The 27,688-nt window shown below is 44.7% G+C and overlaps 1 protein-coding gene across 1 annotated transcript in view; it reads left to right on the top strand.

Moving 5' to 3' along the window:
* The window catches only part of LOC138515897 (alcohol dehydrogenase 1-like), a 180,979-nt gene that overhangs the window by 46,507 nt on the left and 106,784 nt on the right, over positions 1-27,688 (top strand). Inside the window, exon 3 of the mRNA XM_069630660.1 lies at positions 8,448-8,589. Coding sequence (XP_069486761.1) covers positions 8,448-8,589 — 142 coding nt within the window. The remainder of the gene's footprint in view (positions 1-8,447; positions 8,590-27,688) is intronic.

The raw sequence follows: 27,688 nt of genomic DNA, 5'->3' as shown, positions 1-27,688 counted from the left end.
ACCACTTAAATTATTGTAATGTGGGACACAAAGATAAGAAAACAGAGGGGAAAGGTCAAAGCATCATGGCAGTACATCGATGTGGAGATGATGGGGTGGATGAAAGGAGGAACCCAAAATAGATGGAGGAAGGTAAGCCACCGTCCCTTCTGGGAGCTTGAGGGAGTGGTATGGCACAGGTGCTTGTCTGGGGATTGGTTATGGGGAAGCAAGGTGAGTTTCTTAAAGCAGGCAAAGATCCTGATATACAGTGGTGCATTCAATGTAGGCCATCCTAGCCATGCAATAATACTTCACTTACCATTTTTGATTTGCCCTTGATGCATGATACTATGGATCAAGTGTAAAGAAAAAAAGAATGCCATGCCCCCAGCAGTCCCACCTCAACATTTGAAAATGTAGGAGTGGGGACTAACACAACCACACAACCACTTTCACCCGTGCATTCACACATCATTCATCTAACTCCTTGCAAGCACGCATTCATAAAAACAAACACCAACATACATACATGCATGCCTACAATCCATTTATGCATAGATACATGCACGTCACATAAAAAATCCACTTAATTTACCTGCATACACCACCCAACACACCCGCATCGGCACGCTGAGGACCGGGCGGCCCTCCTTTCCTCTCGACAGCATTAACACAATCACTGAAAGGAGATGACTCCTCTCTTGTCAGTCAGCATGTCTACGCTACTAACGTAATGAGAGGTGGCGTGTCCAGTCTTCTGATGCCCCGCTGCCTCCCATTATTATGTGCTACATTTGTTGTGGAACTGAAAGGGCTCCACAACAAAAGAAATGTGTAGTGAGGGAAGTGTCACTGCTCAGAGGCAGGCAGCACAGACCCCGTGAAAATAAAGCACAAGGGGTCTTGCTGCCTGCCTCTGAGGCAAGGTGGTGTCCTGCCAGCTGGATTAGGGGGATGGACCTCAACACCACCCACAGGTGCGGGCCACCACTGATTGAATGTCGGCCAGTCTAGCCAGGTAATAACACTTAGTTTGCTTTACCTTTGATGCACAGTTAATGTGCATCAAGGGTAAAGCAAGCATAATAAGTGTTATACATGACTATACTGTCCTACATTAGTGTTGCCAGTCTGCATCTTGGCATCAATGGCAATTCAACCATGATTAGTATTATCACACGGCTAGACTGGCCTATATTAAATCAGTGGTAGCATGCCTCAAATGTAGATCAGACTAGCCAGGTAATAACACTTAACCTGTTTTAGTAGTGCCAGTTTGCCTTTACTTTCTCAATGTTGCATGCCATTTTTACTTGGCATCAAGGGTAAAACAAACATGATAAGTGTTAATACATGGTTAGCTTGGCCTACGGTGTCAGTGTGCATTTACTTTCTTACTGTGGCATGACTTTATTTTACTTTTTACTAAACATCAAGACTAAAGAAAACATGAAATGTATTAATACGTTGCTAGACAGGCTTCCTCTGATGGCGCCCGTCTACCCATATATTCTTTGTGAGTCATAGCATTTGTGTACTTTGCAATAAGAGTAAAAACAACTCCAGTTCTCGCTCTTTCCAGGCAGCTACTTTCCAGGCACACAGTTGCTCTTCCCACCACTATTTATCACCTTTTCCAGGCAGCTACTTGAAGGCTCCAGGCCAGTTCCAGGTAGAAAGCATTGAGGAGGTTGTGGATCATGTCACCAGGCTGGCCACTCAGTTTCTCCACCCACAATCAGTTTTCTTACCTTCAGGCAGCTACTTAAGGGGTCCAGGTCATCTCCAGGCTAAGAACATTGAGGAGGCTGCTTGTCATGTGACTGGGCCCTGCCTCCCAGTTGCTCCGCCTAACACCAATGTGCACACCTTTCAAGCAGCTACTTAAGTGCTCTTGATGAGCTGCAGACACCCAGTTGCTTCACCCACCCCAGCTTTCATGCTTCGCAGGCAGCTACTTAAGGGCTCCGGGCCAGCCACAGTCAGACAGCATTGAGGAGGCTGCTTGTCACCTGACTGGGCCCTGCCACTCAGCTGCTCTGCCCACAACCAGTTTTGTGTGGTCCAGGCAGCTACTTAAGGACTCCAGGCCAGCTCCAGGAAAACATAATTGAGGAGGCTCATGATCCAGTTGTCCAATGACCGGGCACTGCCACTCAGTTTCTCCACCCATCATCAATTTCATCAGTCCTCCTTAGGCGTTCTTATCACCGGCATCCGCAGCAAAGAACATAGAAAAAAAGGACTTCAGCTGTTTGGGCCTGTTCAGGCCTGTAGGCCCAAGGTCCAGACACGCTAGACTGAATTTCACCTACAAATTAGTCACTACTACTGACACTCACCAAAAGACATCACCATGTGTCTCCTCCCCCACAGCCTATTCCCACCCTTGCTAGGGTTAGAATGGCCAAGCACCCTGGGCAGCCATGGAAAGGTATCCTAGTTGACCTCATCAATATCGCCATTGTCCCCATCCAACACCCACAGACCAAATTCACCCACGTGTTCATGCTGGTCAGTGATCGCCAACTTCATCTCATGCAACAACCTTGATACCTTGTATATAACCGAAAGATGGTTTACTGCATCTTCACGACGTTTTTGATGTCCCCGTACCCCCAGGCTACTGCATTCAATATGCCGACAGGCCAAGAAAGGCAGGAGGTGGGGAGACAATCATCCACAGGAGCGATAGGCCATCCATCATACCCTCTCTCTTTACAACCTTGTTCAATTCATTCGGCTACCAGTTACCTTTATCTCACCAGGAATCCATCACCTCCCACCTCATGTACAAACACACCTCATTCATTGCCAACATCTCCAACTTATTCTCCTCTGCCAAATTAGCACACACACTAATAATGTCTTTCCTAGAGATGTTACCATCCCCACGGTAACAACCACACTTGAAGCATACTTTCTGCACTGACTGGATCCATGGACCTCAAGCAAATTGTGCTCTCCCACACGCACAACAAGGACAACATCCTAGACTTAGTATTTACATCATCCTGCCTTATCACCTGCACAGAGCCTATCACACTCGACAGGTCTGACCATGCCGCCATCCGTCTATCGATCACTCACTCGACTATGACAAAGGTCAGGCTAAACATCCCTCTCACTCAGCGCTGCTCATTCAAAACTTTCCTGGTCAATGAACTAGAAGCAAACTTTGCAGACTTCCCCACCAAAGGGAATGCCTCCACCCTCCTGGAATTATTCAACTATATGCTATGTAATTCACAATTCCATTATGAAACTGGGGGTCACCCAGGCCCCGGGATCGAGAGAAATGTTGGCACAAAAAAACATAACTGTGGAGATCTCATCAACCTCAAATCCCTCCGTGCCAAACTTTGGATTTTGATTACAGAGGCCAAAGTTGCTCACTACTCCACCACCATTGCAGTAGCCCCTATCAAGAGCAAGAGCTCTATTTGTAGTAAAGAATTGTACCAAACCCTTACCCGACCCCGAGGTGCCAGTAACTTAGGAAAACATTTGGCAGCATCAACCACTTTGTAATGGAAAAAATAGACAAAATCTGACAGATTGTCGAATCAGACTCTCACAGCATCAGACCTCAGCCCGCACATTAACCGTTTGGACCAAATTCTCTCCTCTCTCTCTCTCCCCTGGACCTCCAAAAATCAATTCCCTCTCTCAAACCTACTTCCTACTCTGAATATATCATCCTGGACACCTTCATTAATTAATTGATGTGTCCGGCCTCAATGCACTTCTCAGTATCAACAATACCTCCTTTGCAGTAGGGTAATTTCCGGACACCCTCAGACTTTTCTCATACAACCTCTTTTGAAAAAAAGCACCATAGACCCAGATGACCCGGCCAACGACTGGCCCGTTATGAACTTCCTGTTTATTGGTAAAACCTTGGAAAAAGTAGTTGCTACACAACTACTTGACAGGATTGAACAACTATGCCTCCTATATGAATATCAGACAGGATTCTGCCCTAAGTGTAGCATCAAAGCAGCCACCAAATGAAGCTTTTAGAATCTATGGTTCCATCCCTTCTTAGTTCTTCTCTAGAACCCCCATCTTTCTTTGATCCCTTTTAATCTGGCTTGAGGCTGGGCCATGGCACAGAGTGTGTCCTGGTGTCACCGATCGATGATTTGGCCCGGCTATCAGATCAGGGGGAGTGGGAGCATTGATCCTGTTAGAGCTTTCGGCTGCTTTCAACACCGTCAACCACTTCCTCCTGCTCGATCGTTTGGCCCTACCAGGAATATCTGGCCAGATCCTACCCTGGTCCTCTTCTTTTCTTACAGATAGGGGGAAAATGTTCATTCTCCCCCTGTTTGCTCATTTTCTAGATCTCTTTACTGAAGAGTGCCTTAAGACTCCACCTTGTCCTTCTTGTTATTTAACATTTACATGCAGCCTCTTGTCACTCTCGTCCACTCCCATGGCATCCGTTGTTACTCCTACGCTGATGACACCCAGATTATTGCTTGGCTTAATCTATCTCAGCTCGACACTTAGAGTCAGTTTAGGAGTTGTTTGGAGGCTGTGGGATGCTGGATGATTGACAATTGGCTTAAATTGAATAGGGACAAGACAGAGGTACTAGTGGTGGGCCCTCCTTCATCCGCTTCTTTATGGACTTCCTCTTTCTGGCCTGCCACCCTGGGCTCTCTTCCTGCACTTGTGCCCATAGTTAAAAACGTGGACATACAAATCTCTTCATCCCTTTCGATTGAGTGCCAGGTTTGCTCTATTTATCAAGCCGGCCATTACCATCTGAACATTCTCCAGAAGGTTCTACCATTTGTACCTCCTCATCTTCACCCTCGGGTTGTTGCTGCCCATGTCCTCAGTCAAATTGACTATTGTAATTCTTTCTTTCTGGCCTTACCACTTTTTCTCATTCGACGTTTGCAGCTCCTTCAGAATTTTGCTGCTAGAGCTGCCACGGGTACTCTGGTTGGTTCACATATCTCCCCTGTGTTACGCTCTTTGCACTGGCTGCCCGTTTCTAAACAGAAAGAATTGAAATCCATGTGTATTGTCCACCGGGCATTCTATGGCCAGGGTGCGGAATGTCTACAAGCAAAATGTAGGCCTTATTTTCGTGGTCGAAAGTTGCGCTCTTAGGATGCTTGTTTCATTTCCGCCCCTTCCTTTAGGTAGGCTAGATTAGGAGGGCAAGCCTTTTCTTTGGCCACCGCTAGGATCTGGAATTCTGTCCCATTTATGCTTGGAGCTACTAAGAATCACTTCCAGTTTAGGCGTTTACTGAAAACCCTTCTTTTTTGGCCTGGTTATGGCTGTTGATCTGTGTTGCTATAGCGCCAAAATTCCTTTTTGGAGGATGTGTGCTGTATAAATAAAGATAACATAACCATAGAGGTGGTGGATGATGCCCTCCAAATCATTGATAAGGGTGACTCATGCCTCCTCATCCTCCTTGATCTCCTAGTTGCATTCGACACCATCGACCACCACATTCTCATCTCCCTCCTTGCTGACAGAATGGGAATGTCTGGTGTTGTCCTGAATTGGTTTACCTCCTCTCGGGCAGACACCAAGGATTCCAGAGGAATACGTTGCATTCGAATCAACACCCAGTCTGCTGTGAAGTCCCCCAAGGCTCCATCCTCACACTAATCCTTTTTAACATTCACATGGAGTGTCTGGGAACACCCAACAAAGATCCTGATCTATCCATCCACCCATCACCAATATGCAGATGATACTCAGTTGTTCATGAGAGTAAAAAGTCCACAGGACATCAGTCGTCTCTGCAATTACATGGCCATCATCCAGTCCTGGATGTCGGCTGCCTACCTCAAACTTTACCCAACAAAGAAGGTCCCACTGTTAAACAACAGCGTGTCCAACAATAGCTCAATGATCTGCTCCTGGAAGGATTTGATCAGCAACCCTCAGACTCGGCACAATCCTTAGGCTTCACCATTGACAGCAGCCTGTCCTTACAGAAACACATACCCTATAGGGCAAGAAAGTTCTGCCCTCAAATCTCCACCCTTCGTAAAATAAACCTTTCAACCCGCTGCAGGACCTCTAGACCATAGTGCAGGCCCAATTGGTCTGGCACATCGATGGGTGATGTGCCCTCCTGCCAGAACTTGCAGCCGCTCACTTGGCTCCTCTAAAAGCATTTACTCACGTTGCAGCATGTCTAATTATGGGTGCATGAAAATGTGGATGACTCACCCCTGTCCTATGCAAACGGCATTGGCTTCCTATTCAGGCCAGGATACTGTTCAAGGCGGCATGTATCATTCGAAACAAAGCACCTTTAAGAGACACTCGTGACTCCATCTGATTGCCCTTCATTCACTCATTACAATATTCATACTTCACATGACAGTTTAGATTTAGGAGCCCAATTGAGCCTGCTGAATTCCAAAAATATACATCAGTTTTATTAAAGTATCAAAACCTATATAAAAACATATCTATCTCTTATACAATTCAAAGAAATATTGTATAAAAACATAAACCGAAGATGGTGTGTAAACAACTAATGTACTGAACACTCCGAGAAATTGCAAAAAATGCTTAGGTGAAGGGTTTTGTACGAAAGTGCCATATTTTCACCAATACATTATACCAATTAATTGGCACAATATTCAACTTTGGAACCACAAGACACTAGTCTAGATGTTCCTATATCTTGTTTGGCACATTAGTTTGGTCATTCTTTTTCTTGTGTAAGCTTTTTACAGGCTCTACCTGGTCAGACTTATTATAGCACAAACACAGGGATTTGGCCCAAGGGCTACTCAGTCTAGGTTTCTAATTTCTCAGACCATTACTGTCATCTGAAGTGTATTGTGATTCCAACATAGAATATGTCGACGCTTGTGTGTATCAGCCTTCATAAAAGGTCTGCTCGTACTCCACTGAACACTCCTCATTCTTTTCAATTAGGACTTCATCAGGACAGATATCAATACAAAGCCCCAAACAAAGTTTTCTCAGACACAAAACATCTGAACAACGATCTCACAGGCCTTCTTTCTATTTGTTGATTTTCAGCTCCTACAAACTAGTCATAGAGGTCAGTCAATCATCTCTCCTATTTTTAAAAACTACACACAAAAACGAATGTTAACTTCTAAATGTTTATCAAGGGCTCGGAGAAATTCACTTACTGATCATTAACTAAACTATTTGCATTGAAACAAATGTATACATATATAATTATAATTGTTTCCAGTAGTTTGTAGTGAACTGGCTCATATACCTCTTCATAGGTTTCATCATCGTACAGCAACACAGGCATATGTGTTCATGTGCAAGCATTCCTAGAAGAATGCAGCATTGCGCTCTTCTGTGCAGCGTGGAATTATTGACACCACATACCAGGGTCAGTTGTTCTTGCTTAGTGACAGTAATCATTTTAGGCAGAGGACTCGATCTGGTCATACTGCACCGAAAACATGATAGACATACTCTAAAGGTGCTGTGTATGTAGACCTTAACCGTGTGCTCTGTTCTTACGGTACTTTCCTTAAGATTTGGCCTGAGCTCTTAGTGCATATACATGGAACAATAAGCAGCACCCAGACACATAATACCATTTTTATACATGATGTTGAACTCTAAACTTAGTGTCTTTTTCTAGTCATAATATTTGGTTCCTCCTTCCCAGAATTTCCCTGTATGTGTCTCAGCTGTGTATGCATTGATGCTCTATATATACTTGTTATACTAACACATGTGTGCAGTAATTGTTGTATTTTTAGCTGTTGATTGCGAGTATAACATTTGTCACAATTTCGATAGGCGTGGACTTATGTTTCTACTGGTCAAACATACCAGATTACGAATACTCTACTACTATGATCCATGATGCAGCCATTGCCTATGTGTACGTATCATTAGATTGCTGTATTAACAACAAAACTTGAGTAGAACGTTTCTATTTCAATAGAGTACATTTTCTGATCCATGAAGCAGTTCACGAGAGGCTTCCCGATCACCCTTCACAGTTGCTAGCAACACGAAACAGAACCTCTTGTAGGGACTTTCCACAGCTTTGTGCAGATTCATCAAACGGCACCAAAGTTATACACCACCCAAAAACTGCCCTTCCAATGGGAAGTGAAACGTAACCATAACTACAGGGTAGCTACCACAGAGCCCCTTCAGCAGGTAGTAGTTAACTAGATACGCTTTCATAGGTTTCCTCATTATACCTAGGCAGCACATGCATATGTGTTAATGTGCATGCATTCCTAGAAATTGCATGTGCTCTTCCGTGTGGCGTGGAATTACTGACTTTGTTAGTATTCACAACCTTGCATTATCCGTTGTCACAACATGCTTTGATCACACTTCAGAAACGCTAACTGGGCTGTAACTACCCACTCAGGAAAACTAACTGCAAATCACTTGTCAGAAGTGTATTGACAAATGAAACGATAACATTTTACCTTGCTTTTTTGCTCTTTTCGATATAGATTCTGGCCTCTGGGATCTGTCGCTCGGATGAGAGTGCATTGCATGGTGTTCTTACCGGTGCTACTTTTCCAATTATTCTGGGACATGAAGCAGCTGGTGTTGTTGAAAGTGTTGGAGAAGCAGTGACCAGCCTAAAAGCAGGTGAGATATTGGTTTTCAGGCCGATAGGCTCTGCTTGTATTTACATGCAGGCTACTTGTACTGTCATGCTGTCTGTTTCATACAGTATCTTGTGTTATGCAAACAGTATGTTTGACATACACATGTAAGTCATTTTGGGCAATGGTATGACCTAATATGCTGTCCTTTTGTCTTTTAAATATTATTATCATTTGCAAAGTATCATTTAGGGGCATGTGAGAAATGCCCAGTACAGAACGTCTTAATTCGAAGAACGAAAACTCGTGTGATGCATATGCATGCCTGCAAATGCACATCACCAAACCAGGTACCTTCTGAGTGGCAGAAGTGCATGCTTTCACACACAACGGCCGCAGCTGGTGATATGAAAATGGTGGGATTACAGTACATGAGCCGTGGTTTAACAAGGTAGGCCAGCGTTGCCTGTCTAAAAGTCATGTTCACTCTGCTTATGCCCGGCAATGTGTGACAGCATTACCACTGCAAGAGTCATATTCTTGCTGCCCATGACAAGCAATACATGGCAGCATTGCTACTGTAAAAGTCATATTCTCTGAAACACTCTGAAACACTTGTGTATGAGCGCGATAGAAATAAAATATCAATATAAATGTCAATTCATGCGGCCCAGAACAAGCGATACATGGCAGCATTACCACTGTAAAAGTCATATTCATGCTGCCCATGACAAGCAATACATGGCAGCATTGCCACTGTAAAAGTCACATTCATGCGGCCCAGGACAATTGATACATGGCAGCATTACCACTGTAAAAATCATATTCATGGGGCTCATGACAAGCAATGACAAGCAATACATGGCAGCAGTACCACTGTAAAAGTCATATTCATGCTGCCCATGACAAGCAATACATGGCAGCATTGCGACTGTAGAATAGATGTGCAGGCTGCCTTTGCTGCATCGGCAGCTGATACTATTGATGGCAATAGTCTCCTGCTAGAAATTGAAGCTCTGGTTGGGTACTTAGAGAATAAGCTGAAACGGATTCAGTAATTTCCTTAAAGAACTGTTCCAGTCTTGTTCTTAACTTTCCAATTTCTGAATGCCTGCCCCAATTGATTGACACAGAGGAGCACACACGTATGTTCCGGACCTGACTTTTTGCTAGGCTGCCCATGACCAGTCAGTGGTCTTGCTTTTCAATTTAAACATGAGGAAAATCACTGGCTGCTGTAAGCTCTGCCTTTGGAAATTGAGTGACTTTCCAAACATCAAGTGTTACAAAAATAAAAAAATAGGCTGTGAAGACCTGCCGAAAATGTTAACACCATGCAGACCGTTTAGGTGCTTGGTTTCTCCCAGAGGCAACTACATTTAACATGTTGCACATCACAAATCCAAGCATCGTATGACATCTTCATGCACATTACATGCCTCTGAATATAGTCACGTGCTCACAATTCTGGAAGGTGCAGTTGGTTGATGCACATCAGTTTGATTGAGTAGGAACATCTGTTTTAGCACCTGGGCCACCTCTGGAATGAAGACATGAGGAACCACTGTAGAAAGAGCCAGGGAACACACAGGGGATATCTAGTCAATTCATCTAAACCCATTCCATCTAATACCATTCCCTTGAAATGTTTCCATCTAACAAAATTTCCATCTAATGCATGTTTTTTGGGGGGGGGGGTAAAGGGTCAATTTTTGTTCAGGTGTATTTTAAAGGGCAAAAAACAGGGGTTTAGTGGGGGCAAAAAAAAGAAAAAGTAAAAACAAATGCATTAGATGGAAACTTTTTAGATGGAAAAAGTTTGATGGAATGGCATTAGATGCAATGGTTTTAGATCAAATGACCATAAACTCACACAGGGGAATACACACAGTCAATCACACCTTTCAGTATCTATTTTCTGCAAATTCAGCATTATCTATTATGAAAGGCAGTTATTTTGATAACTTTCATAATTATGTAAGAATGTTTAACTTTTTATTCCTGGGTGTCCCCAATTGAGTTTGAATGAAATGGGCGCCTGTGCAATTTCCAATGCTTGGCCGTTTCAGACGTGCCTCGGATGTGAACTAAGTAGGTACACACAGCCACACTGGTAATGCATGCGCCTGGGATGAGGTCGGAGAGACACTTGAACATGGCTGGTTCAAAGCACGTTTGTGTTGACGAAGCTCTTTGTGGATAACAAAGCCACCCTCGCCAGGTATAAACGCTGAGCAATTATTCAGCTTGTCGTCCAATTCCATACTAACTGAGGGCAAAACAGCCAATGCCTGTGACAGTTAGCAACGCATACTGATATGGTGTTTGTGTATAGCGACCAATGTACTGCAACTGTTTCAAAGCTGTGGGTCTTTTCTCACAAGATTGAGTGAACTGCAGCTGTGGATGAACGACTTCAGGAATGGATATCTTAATTCTAATACTGGCCACACCCGGTAAACTGCCCAGCCCCACTCCACCTACTGGCTCTGAATTATAAAAAAAAGCTTTTCATGGAGCTGAAGGTTTGAGTGAGAATTGACAGGGTAAAATCTACTTAAAGAGAGAAGCCTTAAAATTATGAACCCTATAAGTGCGATGTATGAAGTTACAGTGCTAACACTGATGTCATGTCTTTTACAGTGCTTGTCATCAACTTGCGTAAGATTGGCTGACACGTGATTTACGCCGACGTGAGACTGTCTTGACGAGTAGCCTCTGGGGATTGTTTCCTTTTTTTCCTCAGTGCTAAAGAGCAACTGCGTCACCTATTCACTCTCTCCATACTGTGGCATTAGGAGGAAAACACGTTTACATGCCCAAGGTTTTGACATAGCCAAGCACTTGGTGACATATGATGACATGTCTGGCTGTGTTAAAGCTTATGTGTGCTTCTACTGGATGTGTAGTAATGGCGCTCGTTGTCAAGTGGTTTACATGCTCACCTCCAAAAAGGGAGCATTCCTGAGAGCTGGGTTCCAATTGGACTTCCTCCACTTTTTGAAATGGCTATTTTGTCAATTTTATGTGATTAAAAAATCTCATGGGTTGTCCACTTCCTCTCTGGAGCCCAGGGCTCCTCTCTAATCCCTACCAAAAACAGACTCATTTGTAGCTTTTTCCTTTGTTCTGGCACCATCTCTGTACAATTACCAGACTGACTAATGGCTCCAAGCTTGGGTGTCAATTGTGCTTCTGTGCATTGACAAAGACTTCATCACTTGTGTATAGGCGCATTATAAATACCATATCATATCGTCTCAGCAGGATAGCTCAGGGGCAACGTGCCCACCTTGGAAGCAAGACGACAAGCAGCAACACAGGTTCCATCCCCGGTCCGCGCTTAGAAATCTCTGGGTATTAAGCACATTATAAATAAACTATCATATCATATCATATCACAGCCCACAGGGGCGTACAGCCAATGCCAAACACCTTCTGTCCTTTAAGTCTTAGCTATTAGTTGGCACTGCATGTGCTGCCTATAAAATGAAATTATTGACTTGGAAAGGGAATGTAAGCGAGAGATGGGGTGTGAAGGGGGGCACACAGCTTGTTGGTGTTTAAGTGTGCATAGTAAGCCTACACAATAAACTAGGTTTCCTGACATGCAAGAGGAGACAAGGACAATTCAACTAACAAGCCGCACATGCCACACCGCCACTCAGTAGCATTGTGGGTAATCATTATGTTTCGCTCAAGAAACTTGTCTTTGTCTTAAAGGGGAGCATGATTTTATACAAAGCTTCACCAAACCAAGACAGACAGCTGGGAGAATTTTAGACATTCTGCAGTACAAGAAAAGCAAAGAGTACATCAGGTATGGCTGGTGAGTTGTAATGCACAACAAATAAACATGTTCCTTTAAATGAGATAGGACCGGATTAGAAGGAGACACAATGGGCCTCAATACGAGTATGGAGGCAGCCATGGAGCTAGTAGCTCCATGGCTGCCTCCATACCGGGCTCCATTACCGGGTTCCTGCAATGGGGACTTACCGGGTCATTCCGACATAGGAGGACCCGATAGTCCTCCTTGCAGGAACCATTCCCCATTCCCATTTGAGCCCCCATAGTGCTCAATGGGAATGGGGAGGGAGGTAGCAACGGGCACATTACATGTGTCCCATTGTTACCTCCCTCTTCCCCTCGCGGGACCCGGAAAAGACGTCTGGTTTTGCCAGACGTCGGATCCGGGTCCCGCAAAGGGAAACTCGTAATCGGCGCTCCCGTAATGAAGGGGGCTGGTCCCGTACCGGCCCCCTTCATTACGGGAGCACCACCCTTATAATGAGGCCCAATGAGTGCACAAGTCTGGAGTTTCATTGTTTCATTGAGTAATGTGTTTGGTACAGCCATCAATGATTTGCACTTAATCAGGGGCTATTGACATATTTCAACCCAAGGAGTCAGACTTCATCCATGTGGCAGTATGGCACCTCTGTAGGAGATTCACATCTCAGTATTAGTGTGGTGTCCCTCCACTAAGATGAGATCTTTTCATTAATAAGGGTCCGACTACTTATACAGGATATTCTCCGTGGTTACCCAACACAGCGTACCCCCTAGCCGGACAACCACCCGCATACATCCAGCCAACACAGCAAAGGCTGCTGTGACACTTGTTGTGAGCTCTGTGGCATTCCTGGGACATGTAGAACCCAATTACAGTTTAGAGTGCACGGAAAGGAGGACGTCACCTTGGTGAAGAAGTAGATCACATGTGGGAGAAGTGGACAGACAGCACAAAGTGGCACTCTGCTTGAACCTTAAGGAATAGTGTGCTCAAAAATGTCATTGTCCCGAGCATTCGGGCATGTGGTTTTCAGCAAACTGTGATCGATCGTAAAAACATTTCTTCTGCAACTTACCTTAGTTTTCCTCACTTTTACATATGCAAAATCAATGAGTCAGGTGCGGCCATCTTGTGCTAATCTTATCCGTGGAGCGATCGCACTAAGGACAAGTGGCCCTGCGTCACTGCATAATATAACCCACCCTGAAGCTAACATCACTATTCCTAGTGATATTCTCCACCTATTTTCATGATGTTAGCGGGCAGCGTAGCCAAACACAATCAGTCATCACCTATGTCTTAACGTTAGTTGAAACAGAACCCGGAATATCAACACACACATCCTCTCACAGCACAGCGCATCACAAATCGGAATAGAAAACACAATTTTAAAGGAAACGTCAATACTCTGCAATTTATAATGTGCTTTTATTTCACAATAAACGCTCCGAGAACATCTGCTGATTTTGATTAACCACCAATTTCTTTATGTCTTTGGGTTAGAGCATCAAAACTTTTTTAAGAGGCACATAGTGTTCCTTTCGGGAGAAGATGCGCATTCGACGCACCTTGAATAGCAAGGCTTCAGCATCAGCTTCTTGCTAGACTGTAAAGAATGACAGGTTGCTCTTTGTCGCTGGTACCACCAAAGCGCATACCGGTCCCGGGCGATAGTCCCACATCAGCGTAAAGGAAATCCATCTGTTTAGGCATATCTGCCACTGCTGGCTGAAGAAGCCATCCTTCGGTATCTGGAAACAATGGCATTCGCAGAACGTAAAATATAGCTGAGTACAAAACATAATAAAAATATATTTTAGTAGCCGTTCTTTATTCAAATGTATCCATTTACCCTGTAATTCTGCACCGGGTGAAACCTAATAATGAACACAAACCACAAACAATGGAAACACACAGAAAACATTGGGGAAAGTTTAAGTCTACGATGTGCTTGAGAGGTTAGCGTTGAGAAGTATGCATAGCTCCCAATGGGATGCGGAAGCTGACAGAGAAATTGAATAACACATAGACGGCATTATAACGAAATATTTACAACAAACTTGGGGTTGGTGACCCTAAGTTCCGAGGGGGTACCCAGACATGGACTCCATGCTCACTGTGCTCAGAGAGGCACAGCTCCAGCTCATTGAGGCCCCACAATGCTGAAATGCGTGTATGGGGTTGCTGTAGGTACTCTTGTTCGGAAAGGAATTGCCATAGCATTTTGTTGCTGGACTGCCCATGTGGCCGGTACAAAGACTGATATGCAAATGGATATTTCCCATCTGTGAAAGGTACATTGAGCAAAAAGCAATGGCTGTGGACACTCAAAGTGTGAAAAAAACACATAACATGTTATTGGGCCATGTTCTTTCTAGATAGGGGCATCTGCTACCTTGTTTAAAAATTTATCGGAACTGCCAACATCAAATTTCGACAAGCGAACCAAGTCCCCTTGGAAAATGTTCTGCACCCGGCAAATCCAATAATACAACGTTGATAGCACTGTATTGGTCGTTTTGACCGAATCTAATGGTTCGCATGAACCATTAGATCTAAAAATGCTACCACCAAAGGTTCTAACACCAAAAGTTCGAACCTTTGGTGGTAGCATTGTAAAAATTCTGTCCCCCACATCGCCCTGCTCACTATACTTCATTGTATAGTGAGCGGGAGTTGCGGGGGACACCCCTGCAGCCTTCCGTTAAAAAAAAAAAGAAACGGGTGCTGCAGGGGTGTCCCTCGCATCGCCCCGCTCACTATACTTTATGGTATAGTGAGCAGGGGTTGCAGGGGACACCCCGCAGCCTTCCATAAAAAAAAAAAAGAAAAGAAAAGTACCCTGCAGCGCCGGTTCCCGATCACAGAACTGCAGGAACCCAGCATGCAGAAGAAGGTAAGTGGGGATTGTTTATGTTGGGGTGTGGGTGGGGGTGTGCTGAGGGTGTGGGTGGGAGGGGTGTTATGAGTGTGTTGTGTGTGTGGGTGTGAGTATGTGTGTGTGTTTGCATGAGAAAGGTGCAAACTTTTGGTAGTTCACACCTTTCTCATGCAAACGTTCCGGCCGCGGCAAATTCAGCCACGGTCGGATTACTTAGAATCGATAGCACACCCTGATATGCCATTGGACGAAGTTGTTTAGATATCACTAGCCTGCATACAGGTTGGTGTTTGCGGGTCGTCGATTAATAATCGTCACAATATGCTGCAACTAACAACCTATAACAATGTAAGCAAGCAATGCCGGTCAGAAAATTAAACCTTCACTTGTTCGTCTTTAAACTGAATAGCCCAACTTACATTTTATATTTGGTAGTTCCATTCTCTTGGCGTAACACAGAGTGTCCACTCAGAACAACAGTTCCAATGTCCAGTTTCAAAATAGTGAATTTTATCATTTTTGCGGGTATTCAACACCTTCCGTCCTTCAAGTCATAGCAAATCCTCCCTGTCATTCAAGGTCGAATAACAATTGAAGATTCTTTAGAGCGTATATGCCTGGTAGCTTTCGTTTTTGTGAAGGAAAGCCACTAATCTAAAACATACCGTACAAGACGCATTGGTGTGAACTCCCCACAAGCAACATCACACAAAGTTACCTTCACTCCATGGGAGCGATGAGCCCAGCCAACCAAAGTGGCATTTAAAATGTGTGCAAAAAATGAACAAATTGTTTGCTGGCATCCACCAATACTGCGCGATCATGAATACTTTTTTTACCCATCAATAGTGCTAGTGATTTAGTTATTTTTGGAAAACAGCTATACTGAAGGTAAGATAAACAGAAAATGCAAGCCACTGAAAGTCTGGTGTAACCTAAGATTCCATTTGTGTCTGCCTGAAACAGTCCATGATATCTTGCATTTATAACACGCCAATGCACAAGTGCTTCAAGGCGCGATGAGGGAATGCAGGGGGAACAGAGGGAAGACAGAGACAACGATCTTACTAGTGTTTTATTTATTTTTTATTTATTTGTTTGTATATAAAGGGACAGCAGCTCGCAAGCATTAGGGCGCTGTCAAATGCATGAAGGGACAATACATATAAAATCACAGGACAGGCGCACAAATAGTCATTAGGGGTATACCCCTTCCCCCTCTTTCATCACTCTCAAAACATAACATATGTAATAACCAAGGGGGGAGGCGTAGCCAACCTCCGCAACATTCCATTGTACCACACCCCATCGACAATAACTCATACACTATAGTTTCAAGCCCAGTATTAGGAAACCATTTTGAAATAGCCTGAATGACATCTTTCTACGAGCCCTGATAATCCATCTTTCTGTACAATTGCACCTCTCCCATCTCCAGCGCCTCGCTCAGCCAGCCCACACCATCTCCTCCCCATTGCCATGTCTGCACGCACCCTGTTCTCGTGGCGGTATGTGCTCTGCGGATATTGTGAGGCACCGACAAGTCATAAATCCAAATGCCCATTTGTCTCCACTGAACTTCCCATGCACTAACAACCTCCACCCCACAAGGCATGAGCCCACCAGCTTAGACCCCGCACTTCCTTTCATGCTGATATCCATCTGACCCTCCCATGCCCTGATCAGTCAATGACCCACATCACAGCCCTAATACCATGTAGTAATATATTCTCCCAAAAAGTAACACACATCTACTTATATCTTGAGAACCCAAGCAGGGCAGATGGCAGATCAAACCTTTAGGTTGTGCACCTCGGTACAGAGATTGTGGTATCAAATAGATTTCAAAGTGTAGAGGTTATATATTAGCTAATTTCACTGAAGTAGCCCTATTCATGCACAATTTTATGTGTGCCATTATTTCTGCATTATCAGTTTCTATTGTTTAGTTTAGTTCGATAGATGAATTGCTCCCTTGCGCTGACCTTCACAGCATGTAGATGAGCCCAGCAGACCCACATGTTCCAAGAGCGACAGAGAGACCTTGAAATTGCGCAAGTCCAGTTGAGGAGGGAATGAGAAAAGTATGGGGCAAAAGCAGGAGGAGGTAAAACACAGAGTTCCACTGTATGGCATCCTACAACAGCCACTTCTTGCCAAAAAGTTGACAAAGAGGATACATTTGAAAAGACGATTTGGACGCTATGGCCACCTATGTTGAGCTCTGCAGAACCCAAAAAAAATCACACACATGAAAAGACCAAAACACTATGTAAGTGTTTAAAAAGGTGCACACTCACCAAGGTGTTTGTCAAAAAAATACACTGATAAAGCAAGACGATCTGTAAAATATTTTCCGAACCCTTTTTTTACGAGCAGTTGTAATTTTTTTATTGACTGATTTGGCAATGTGCCATACATCAAATTGATGACGAATGTTTGGAAACTGCTCTCACATGGCCTTAACTATTGAAACATGCCTGTCAGTGGCTATCAGGTCTATTTGCATTCCCCTGGATTGAAGGTGTTCGAGGGTTTGCTGAAACCATGTTTCTCCATGGCCACAGAAGATGTACATTCGGACACCTGCAAAATCTCAGAACTCACCATTTTTTTTACTTTCCATGTCTTGAAAGTGGTATGTACAGTACTTTGCAGAAAATCCGGGGCTGTCACACTGTCCGTCGCCAGCTAGCCAGAAACGTTGTCCAGAGAATGTGCTTTCGATTGACATCTGTTCAATTTCCCAGGCTTGACAAACAGCAGGGAATAAAAATTCCCTTTGATATTTGTAGTACTGGGTTTTAGCAAGGAACTGAACTCCCAAAAATTGACAGAAACTGGACATCTTACTGAAAGTCGAGCCACTAAAAAGTAAAGTTGCTGAACATAGTAGATTTCCAGCTGGCACTTTGCCCAGCATCGGTTGAGCGGACCATGAAAATGTATCATGGAGGTGGACACAGCTGGCTTGGATTATCAGGTTAGTGCCTTGCAATACACGAGACACATTCACCAATGGCTCCCCACTTATTTTCCCCCTCAATGTATAGACACATTTCAGCATCAGTATAATCTCTACCAGGCAGCTGTCAAATACAATGGGCCTCATTACGAGTCCGGCGTTAACCGAGGCGGTAGAACCGCCTGGTTAACGCCGGACTCGTATTACCATTCCACCTCCGTGATTCCCGGAATTACCGGGGCATTACAACCCCGGTTTTCCGGGAATCACGGAGGCGGAATGGTGTAAATCCCCATTCCCATTGAGTCCTATGGGACTCGATGGAAATGGGGATCATGGAAACACCAGCAGCATCTCGTAATGCTGCCGGTGTTTCCTCGTCCGCCTGCATGCGGGAGGTGTTAAACCCTCCAGGTCAGACCTGGCGGGAACATCACCTCCCGCCTGCAGGGGTCGGACTCAGGCGGTCCGGAAACAACGGTGGCGGCGCGTTTACCGCCACCGTTATTTCCGGACCGCCTGGGTCGTAATGAGGCCCAATGTATTTTGGCTCCTTTATTAGCCAATCGTCCTGCATGAATGTGGGTTGTGACTCAACTGTGGTTGACAAATCGCACAAACTAGGCAAACTGTAGTCGAGATCTTTGGCAAGTTCCTCAGTCAATTGCTTTGAAGTTTCAGTCCCTGTTAGTTCAGCTTGTGTAATTTGCACACGAATTGGAGAAACTGTCAACATCAAACGTTTATTGGGTGGTACTTTTTGGCGGGTGTAGATTGTGTCAAGTGGTCTGCGAGGAATTCAAATGCATCTTCATTATATTCAGTTTCATCTTGTCCAGCTCTCACATTGTAGCAATGATCCAAGAACACTTTGCTGGATTTGCCGTGTACAATCCATTCAGTTTCAGGCCTTTGGGCATAAGCATCACAAGTCTGCTTATTGACTTCACCACGCTGCGCCTCAAATAGTAGTTGCTCCATGGTGAAATCTGTTTGGAAAGTGACATCTTTGGCTTCACTTGTTGCCTGTGTCTTTATAATTCTTTTCCTTCTGGGTCTCTAGGAGATGTGTTGTAAAAACATGTTCAATGTATAGCATACATGCATCAGATAGCACTTTAAATACAAAAACATGTTATGAAGAAAACACCAGCCCAAAATACTTCTAGAAAATGAAATAGTTTGTTAGTTACCCTTGTTTTCTTGATTTTCTGTGAGACCGTGGTCTTCTCTTTCACAACTGACGCAGCAAGCTGAAATTTCTTTTTTATATAGGGTTTAAATCAAGCACATTTCATTTAAACGCAGACAAACATATTTCAATATCTACAAGCAGAACCAACTTGATTGAATTAAAAAAAATACTACATAAAATGTATTACAAATGCTATTTGATGTTCAATTATATCCAATAGTAGTTTATGTTCACCTGTGATCCATGTGCCTCCACTTCTAATTCCACACCATGTGTCGATTCCTTGAATAGAATATTCATTAAAAAAAACAAATCAATCGTATTGGAAATTAAAATCTTTCATCGCACACAACGCTTACACACATTCCCTCACAAACAGTGTACGTTACATAGTCAAAATATACCTTTCAAATTTCACCTGATAGCCATCCAAGATGGCAAGTATACTTGATCAGAGATCACAGCGCAAACATACTGTAATGTTGCCCTAAAACATTTTGTAATGTATTCTGCATTTACAGAGGAAGTGTACCTTTAGAGCTGAAATCATAAAAGTTTGGAACACTGCACGTTTATATGCATGTCACTGTCTAATAGTATCCTATATAGGATTTACTTTCTTTCATTCAAGGGAACTGGAAGTACGCATACCTCATACTATGGACTAGCTGCAAAGGACAATGTAATTGTAGTTGAAGTACAAGCATCCCCCTGTAACACAGTACTTGTTTTAGTATTGATGAAAACAGCAATATGGAACTGAGACAATGGTACATATAAAAAGAAACCCATAAATGCCACCTAGTATAAATAACCGACATGATACATAAACATTTTCATATTATTTGAGATTCCATGCATAATACTTTCTCGTCAATGAAAAGTGAAATAAATTACCTGATAGGCGCTTGAAGTTGTTGTTGACTCAGGAAAAGAAATGGATACAGAATCTTGCTCCTTCAGTTGCAGTGCATTGTCATAAAGTGGTACCAGGGAAAATTAGATTTGCATTAGATATGTGGGAAGATCCAACTGTCGAGAATATAAACTTCTGCATGACTATAGGGCTCACCATTGGTATACTGGATGTGTCAGTGGTTTCGTCACTTACGAAGGTCTGTGCTTCCATCAGTATGCTCTCCTAAAGAAATGGACATGTCAAGCAACCGATTACGAAAACATTATGCTTCTTTTGAAGGGTACTATGGCATTTTTTGCTATGGTCATAATTACTTCATTTGTGGCTCCAAAAACCAGGGACAGAGGTATAGTAAAATTTGCTATAGTGAAAATGTAATACAATCTGGTAAATATGCAAACTTTGGTAAGACACATTTACACCAGAAGCACCAATCCGTTCATGAAGTTACCTTTTCAGTACCCCCCCGCCTACAGCTAATTCATCATCCGGGACTCACCTGAGGCAGCGTGCGCATCAACAGAGTTGGGATTGCATTTGAAGCAATTAACGGAAAATTTGGGGTCAACACATTTTTGTGTACTTCGATTGGTCGTACATATCATCTGTAAAGTGCGGGCTGCAGATGCGGAATCGATTGGCCCTCACATCCTTCAAGACATCCTGTGCTCTACTTTCAATCTCGTCCACTGCAAAAACACAATATCGAGCCCCTCTTCTTATTAAATCAATATTTCCCAGGAATATATGCAGGACTGAGCCCTGACTTTTGATATGGCTCCCAGAAGGGCAACTGAAAACCATACAAGCAGGCATTCTTGAAAAATCCATAAGATCTGTATACAAAAATATAAATAATTACAAATAAATGGTACTCTATGCAGGAGATTGGTGCAAGAAAGCAAGAAAGATGCCAGTCTATTACAATGGACATTGATTAAATGTGCTATATATTGAGATCAAAACACTTGAAACATTAGACAATGGTAAAATCATTGAGATTAATGAACATTACACTACTGGGTACATTCGGTCGAAATAGATAGAAAACTTGAGATTAGAAATAGATGAATATAGAGAAGTTAATAGGTGACCTTCCCTTACCTTGACCAATAATAAATTAGATTCAGCAAGCAGAGGAGCAAGTAGCAGAAGAACATGCAGCACAATAAAGAGTGGCCTTCCCGTGCTCAGATATGTTCTCCGGCAACATATAAAGAGGTTTATAAAGGATTAGAAAAGTGGGTGTGTATGTGAATGTGTGACATGTTTCTGGTGCGGTCTGCAAGAGGGGTGCCTGGAGAAAATGGGTCTGGGGAGGCCATTACAACAATGGGCCCTGTGCGGAAGATACCTTTGAAGTGTACATGGTGTTTGGCAACTTGGCCGTTCCCATCCTCCTAACCCCCTTGGGAGCGCACGGCCACATGTGTTAACTGCCATTGATACTGGAGGAGGGATGGATGGGCATGAGGCGTGCAGAAAAGGCCCAGAACACTGCTCAAGGGAGACACACGAATGTGGATTGCAGGGGCGGGGTCTGCGAGAGAAGGGAGCATGGAGACACTGGGTCTGGGGAGTAAAGCCACCATGTAAATGAATGGTAGGCCACCAGCCTGTACCACCTGAAATATTGTTTCTTTGGTGAACGTGAAAGACACATAAGATGAACACTCTGATTTCCCAAAAGCGTGAGAAATGTATTCAATTGGCATATTACATGCATTAGGCAGTGATAGATCAAAGTTACAACAATATAGGAGAAAAACATGAAATGTTATTGCCCTCAGTGGTAAAAATGACATCACAGTACACTTACTCGTTACTTGGATTGAGAGGGCGAACTGTTGCGCGAAGTTCGTGCATAAGCATAATCATGATCCTCAACACGGACCTTGTGAGGCAGGCTGCCTTGAAGTCATGCAGCTCAGTAACGCATAACGATGGTGTGTCTTCTTCCGATATGTAGGCCATGCATCTAGAGTTTTCTTTGCAGCAGCAGTTCTCCTCCTCGGTTGGCATGACTTTGCACCAATTGCAGGTACACCAGGTGGAAACGCCTACCATGCGACTAGGCTTAGGCTCAGGATGCAGTGATTCGTCTTTCCAACTGTCGTCCGATGCCCCATCATTTCCGCATCTTTCTCCATCAACTAATTCCACCTCGGAATACTCCAGCTCGTACTGGTAGGGCTGTAGTGTTGCCATTATATGTCAAAATGTTCAAATAAAATACAAGTAACGATTGAAATCAATAGTAATGCTGCTATAAGTATCTGTTCACAGGGGCTCTGTGCAACAAAGATATCTGAACAGAGCAGAAACGAGTCACAAGCTATATAATTATAAAAACGACAGTGAAACAATTGAAGAAGCAACTCTAATGTTGTCTGAAGAGAAGCAGTCTGTTTAAACTTATTGAGTAAAGAGGCGTCCAGCCATTTCCATGCAGACACGTCATTAGCTGGCACACAGAGAACGTTGACACAAGACGTGCATTCGTGTTGTGAAATGGGCTGTGCGCATCAAGTAATGTCAGCTTCAGGGGCACTTGAACTTAAGGCGATCAATCCATGGATAAGATTAAAACAAGATGGCTGCGCCCGATTTGTTGATTTTGCATGTGTAAAAGTGAGGAAAACTAAGGTAAGGTGCATAGGAAATGTGTTTACGATCAATCACAGTTTTCGTAAGACCACTTGCCCGAACGCTCAGGACAATGACATTTTTGAGCGCACTATGATTTATAGCTGAGAAATGCTCATGGTTTCCGCATGTGTTGTTGGATAACCTAGCTACCTCTTTACACATTCATCCTTTCAGTCTGGTCAGGGTCATACACTTTTTACTATACTGGCAACAGAGTAAGGGATTAGATATATCTGCAACCTCGCCAGTTTGAGAACAGCACCTGCTAAGCAGCAGCTATTAAAACAGCAAACAGCACATCAATCAAAATGTAAGAGGGCATACCATCCCCTATTTTCGGTAAACCAATGGAAATTCTGCATCCCACTACTCCAGAGTCAGGATCCCACGAATGACGTCTGAAAGGATTGTTCTTCCCTTCCTTCCCGACACACACTGGGAACACCAACGGAAGATGTAGGTTTCACAAGATAAACCAAAATGAAGGGAGGAAAATCGAAACCAATGACGAGGAATCCCCAGGCTGTGAAAACAAATGAGGACAGTTTTAGAATCCCAGTATGAAATAATACCTGTGTGATAAGCAAGGAAAACTACCTACCTAGGGCAAGTACAGACATCAATGGAGAACCTAACTGATATCGATATTTTAATATTATTGTATTTTTATATCTATCGAGCAGAGACCTAGCTTTGAGAAGTAACAGAGAGCTTTACAGAGGTATACAACAATACAGATCCATAATAGAGCGCTTTACAGAGGTAGCAACAGAACAGGTATACAGCGGGGGTAGGATACAGAGGGGCACAGAGGAGGGGTACAGCTGTGCATGGTGGCGGGGAGGAGAGAGGCCGACGGTGTCTAGCTATTCAGGTGGTGCAGGGGGCGACGTGACAGCATAGGTGTTGAGGAGAGACTCCTTGAAGGGGTGGGTCTTGGTTTCACTTCTGACTTGTAGAAGCATGGGAGCAAGTCTGATGCTGATGGGGAGGAGGTTCCATAGCCTTGGGGCACAGGCAGAGAAGGCTTGTTTTCTGGTTCTTTCATTTTTGCAGCAGTAGATTTCAAGTCTGCAAGTGTCCTGGCTTCTGGTTGTGCGATATCCGCTGAAGATGCTGGGTTTCTCCGTGAGGTAGGTAGGTGACTTGAGGGCGGCTGCCTTATAGATGATGCAGCAGGACTTGAAGGTGATTTTTGCATGCAGTGAGAGCGAGTAATGGTTGATGAGCACTGAGGTGATGTGGTTGTATCTGCCTAGAACCTTGAAGAGGTATGCAGCCACGTGTAGGACACTTCTGAGGGGCACAAGGGAGGATGATGGGAGGCCTTCGAGGAGGGCATTACCCCCATCCAGGTGGGATAGCCTGCACAAGCTAAAGACAAGGTGTTGTGTGACGCAGGTGTTTAGCGACGATGGGGTGAAGCCCAGAGTGAGAGTATGCTGTGCAGCAGTCAACCATCAGCAACCGTCTAGTAACAAAGGTGTGGGCAGGGGGAGCAGCCACTACTGCTCTTTACTAAACTTCTCTGCCTCAAGGTGTACTTCGACTTAAACACGTATCTCCCCGCACACATTAGGCTTCCTCTCTCACGGTTGCCACACTTTGTGTTCTCAGCTGTTTCTTTGTATGTTTTTCTCCCTCTAGATTGGTGTTCCGTGCTGTTTCTTTTTGCGTTTTTCTCCCTCTAGGTTGTTGTTCCGTGCTGTTTCTTTTGTGTTTTTCTCCCTCAAGGTTGTTGTTCTGTGCTGTTTCTTTTGTGTTTCTGTCCCTCTAGGTTGTTGTTACTTGCTGTTACTTCACACTGCTTCTGTTGTGCCCTCTAGGCCTTTTCCCATCTAGGTCCCCTCCCTGTGTGTTTAACGCTGGTCATTGTTGGTTGTACCTGTGGCTTATTGTTGTTGTACCTTACACTCTGCCTCTGTTTGTGCCTCCTTGTCCCATCCCTCCCTATTGTCCACCTCTACGCTACTGCAAGATATTGTTGGTGCCCACTAGGCTTCCCACCCCCCCTTCTAGGTCCCAGCCCTTCTGTACATCCACCTGGGCTACTGTCTGTTGTTGTTCACTTGCCCCCCCTTCTAATTCTACGTTCCACAGATTGTATGCCTCCTCTGCCCTTTCATGTGCGTGTTTCATTCCAACTGTTGAGTCTACGTGTTTGTGTTCTCTTGCATTCCTTTTGTGCCTCCCTCTGTGTTCCCACACCCTGCTCCCAGGCTATGTCCCCACCTGGTTCTCCCAGTGCGGCATAGATCCTGGTGCGGCATAGATCTGTGCTGTGCTTCCTCTTCTCTCTTCTCCTCTCTATGCACCCTCTTGCTTCTCCCTCTCCTTGCTACCTACACCCCTCTATGGTGCTCTATGGTGCTCTCGGTCTCACCCATCTTCTTTAACTGCTTTTCCATTAACTAGCCTGTCCCTCTAACTAAGTCTGGATGGAAGAAGTTCGAGAAGGACATCCTGGTCTCCAATCCAGGCCTTCCCATCACTGACACCCATGTCAGTGCCTCCTCCAGACAGACTCTCACCAACATCCTCTTTGTTGTTCCCTCTCCTGACCTATGGACCGCACACATGCTCGCTGTTCTCTCTCCTTTTTCTTTATCTCCCATTAATGGTGGCACAAGGTGGGAGGTCCTCTTGGCCTCCTTCCTGTCCTCCAAAACCATCATTAATATCTATCTAAATGGAGCTCTCATGGTACAGGGCACTCAGCCCAACCTCCTCCTATTGGACAGGCATCTCCCATGTCTTATCAACTTCCTCCCTTCTTCTGCTACTCTATATACCTCCTTTCTGGCCCCCCAAACACCTTCCTCCTCTACCTCTCTGGGTGCTATGCCATTCATCTCCTCTGCTGCCTACTCTCTGGGCCATCTGCCTCCCTTCTACCACTGCCCTCTCTTGGGCCCCTCTGCCCCTTCTACTGGGTGTTTCTCTCTCCTGTACCCCACCGTGGAAGTCTTTCAAAAGTGACAACCTGCTCCACGTAGCTACTGTCAACGCTTGCTCTGCTGTAAAACACTCCTCTGACATCTGCCATCTCATCGAAGACTTGATCTAGATGTTCTCGCTCTCACTGAGACTTGGTTCATGGCTAGCTCTGTCGCTAGTTTTGACACTCTCCTCCCTGAGGGCTACAAGATCCTCTCCAAACCCAGAACCCACCGGGCTGGAGGTGGAGTGGCCCTGAACTTTCCTGAGTGGGTCCCTGCCTCTATCATTCCCACCCAGGCTTACTCCTCCTTTGAATGCCTGGTCTGCAGGCTCTCTATCTCTCTTGGCCTCTCTCTGGGTCTGGCCACCATCTACAGGCCACCTAGCCAGTTCACCCTCTTCCTCTCTGAATGGGCTGATCTCTCTTCCTCGCTCCTCACCTCTACCTCTAAGCTTCTCCTCCTCAGGGATTTCAACATCCACTTCAACTCCTCTGACCACTCTGGGCCTTTACACAACCTCTGCTACTCTCTTTACCTCTCCATTCTTCCGTCTGATCTGACACACTCAGCTAGACACACCTTGGAGGTTCTCATCTCTTAAGGCATCCCCCTTTCTAACCCTTTCACTACTCCACTCTCTTGGACTGACCACTTCATGCTTTCCTCTCACCTGAAACTATCTGTCCTCCTGGCAAAACCTACCCCAGCACTGCCACCTTCCTTCGCGGTCATTCAACCTATGAAGCGGGTGTCAGTTGCCGCTTTTGCCACTACTTTGTCACCTCCTCCTACCCCTTCGGCTGACGTCCACTCTGACACAGCCCTCACTAACCTTCATCTCTTGATCTCCAATGCTCTCAATATCCTTGTCCCTGTCATGAGGATCCTTCTGAAGCCTGCCTCTAAGTGCAATTCTTGGTATGACTCCGATCTGGCTGCTCTGAAATGCAAGTGCAGAGCGGTTGAGCAGAAGTGGAAGGCTTCAGGCACATCCTCTGACAAACTGGCCTGCCGTCTGCTCAAAAGGCAATACAGACTCTCTGTCTTCTCCAAGAAGAGGGTCCACTTCCAAGCCCATGTCTCTGCTGCCTCTAACAGCACAGCCAAACTTTTTAAAATCTGGAAGGAGCTGGCCAATCAGCCTGCCGTCTCTACCTCTTCTTTTCCTTCCCAGGCCCTCTGTATGGCCCTAGCTTCTCACCTCACCACGAAAAATCAGGACATCCTGTCCACGCTATCCTCCTCTCCTCATGCCACCCTTCCCGTTCCTCTCTGTCTCTCCTCTCTCTCTCTCTCGTCTATTACACCTGATGATGTCTCTAGACAAGCCCGGTCTATAAAAGTTTAATTTAAACAGGTGCTCCCCTCTTTCTCCAGAACCATTAAGGACAACATTCATACCCTTGCCCCAGCCTTGGGCAATTTCTGCAATCACTCCTTTGCAACTGGATCTTTCCCCTCTCTTCTCAAGCACTCCCTTGTGCACCCCCTCCTGAAAAATCCCTCTGCTGACCCTTCTTGCTGGCCAACTAGCGCCCGATCTCTATCACTCCTTTCCTGAGCAAACTCTTTGAGAAACTGGCCCTCTCTCAGCTTAGCCTCCACACTGAATCTGCTGGTTATCTCCATGACCATCAGTCTGGCTTCAGATCAGCAAGAGGCATGGAAACTGTTCTCCTGAACTCCTGCGAAGATCTGCTCTCCAACCTTGTCTCCAGCTCTCACTCCCTCCTCATCCTCCTTGACCTCTCTTCTGCCTTTGACACGGTCAATCATGCCACCCTGGTCATCCTTC

Source organism: Ambystoma mexicanum, chromosome 6q (genome assembly GCF_040938575.1).
Source record: "Ambystoma mexicanum isolate Mex_15411 chromosome 6q, UKY_AmexF1_1, whole genome shotgun sequence".
Classification (NCBI taxonomy): domain Eukaryota; kingdom Metazoa; phylum Chordata; class Amphibia; order Caudata; family Ambystomatidae; genus Ambystoma; species Ambystoma mexicanum.
This window is presented reverse-complemented; position numbering and strand designations above follow the sequence as displayed.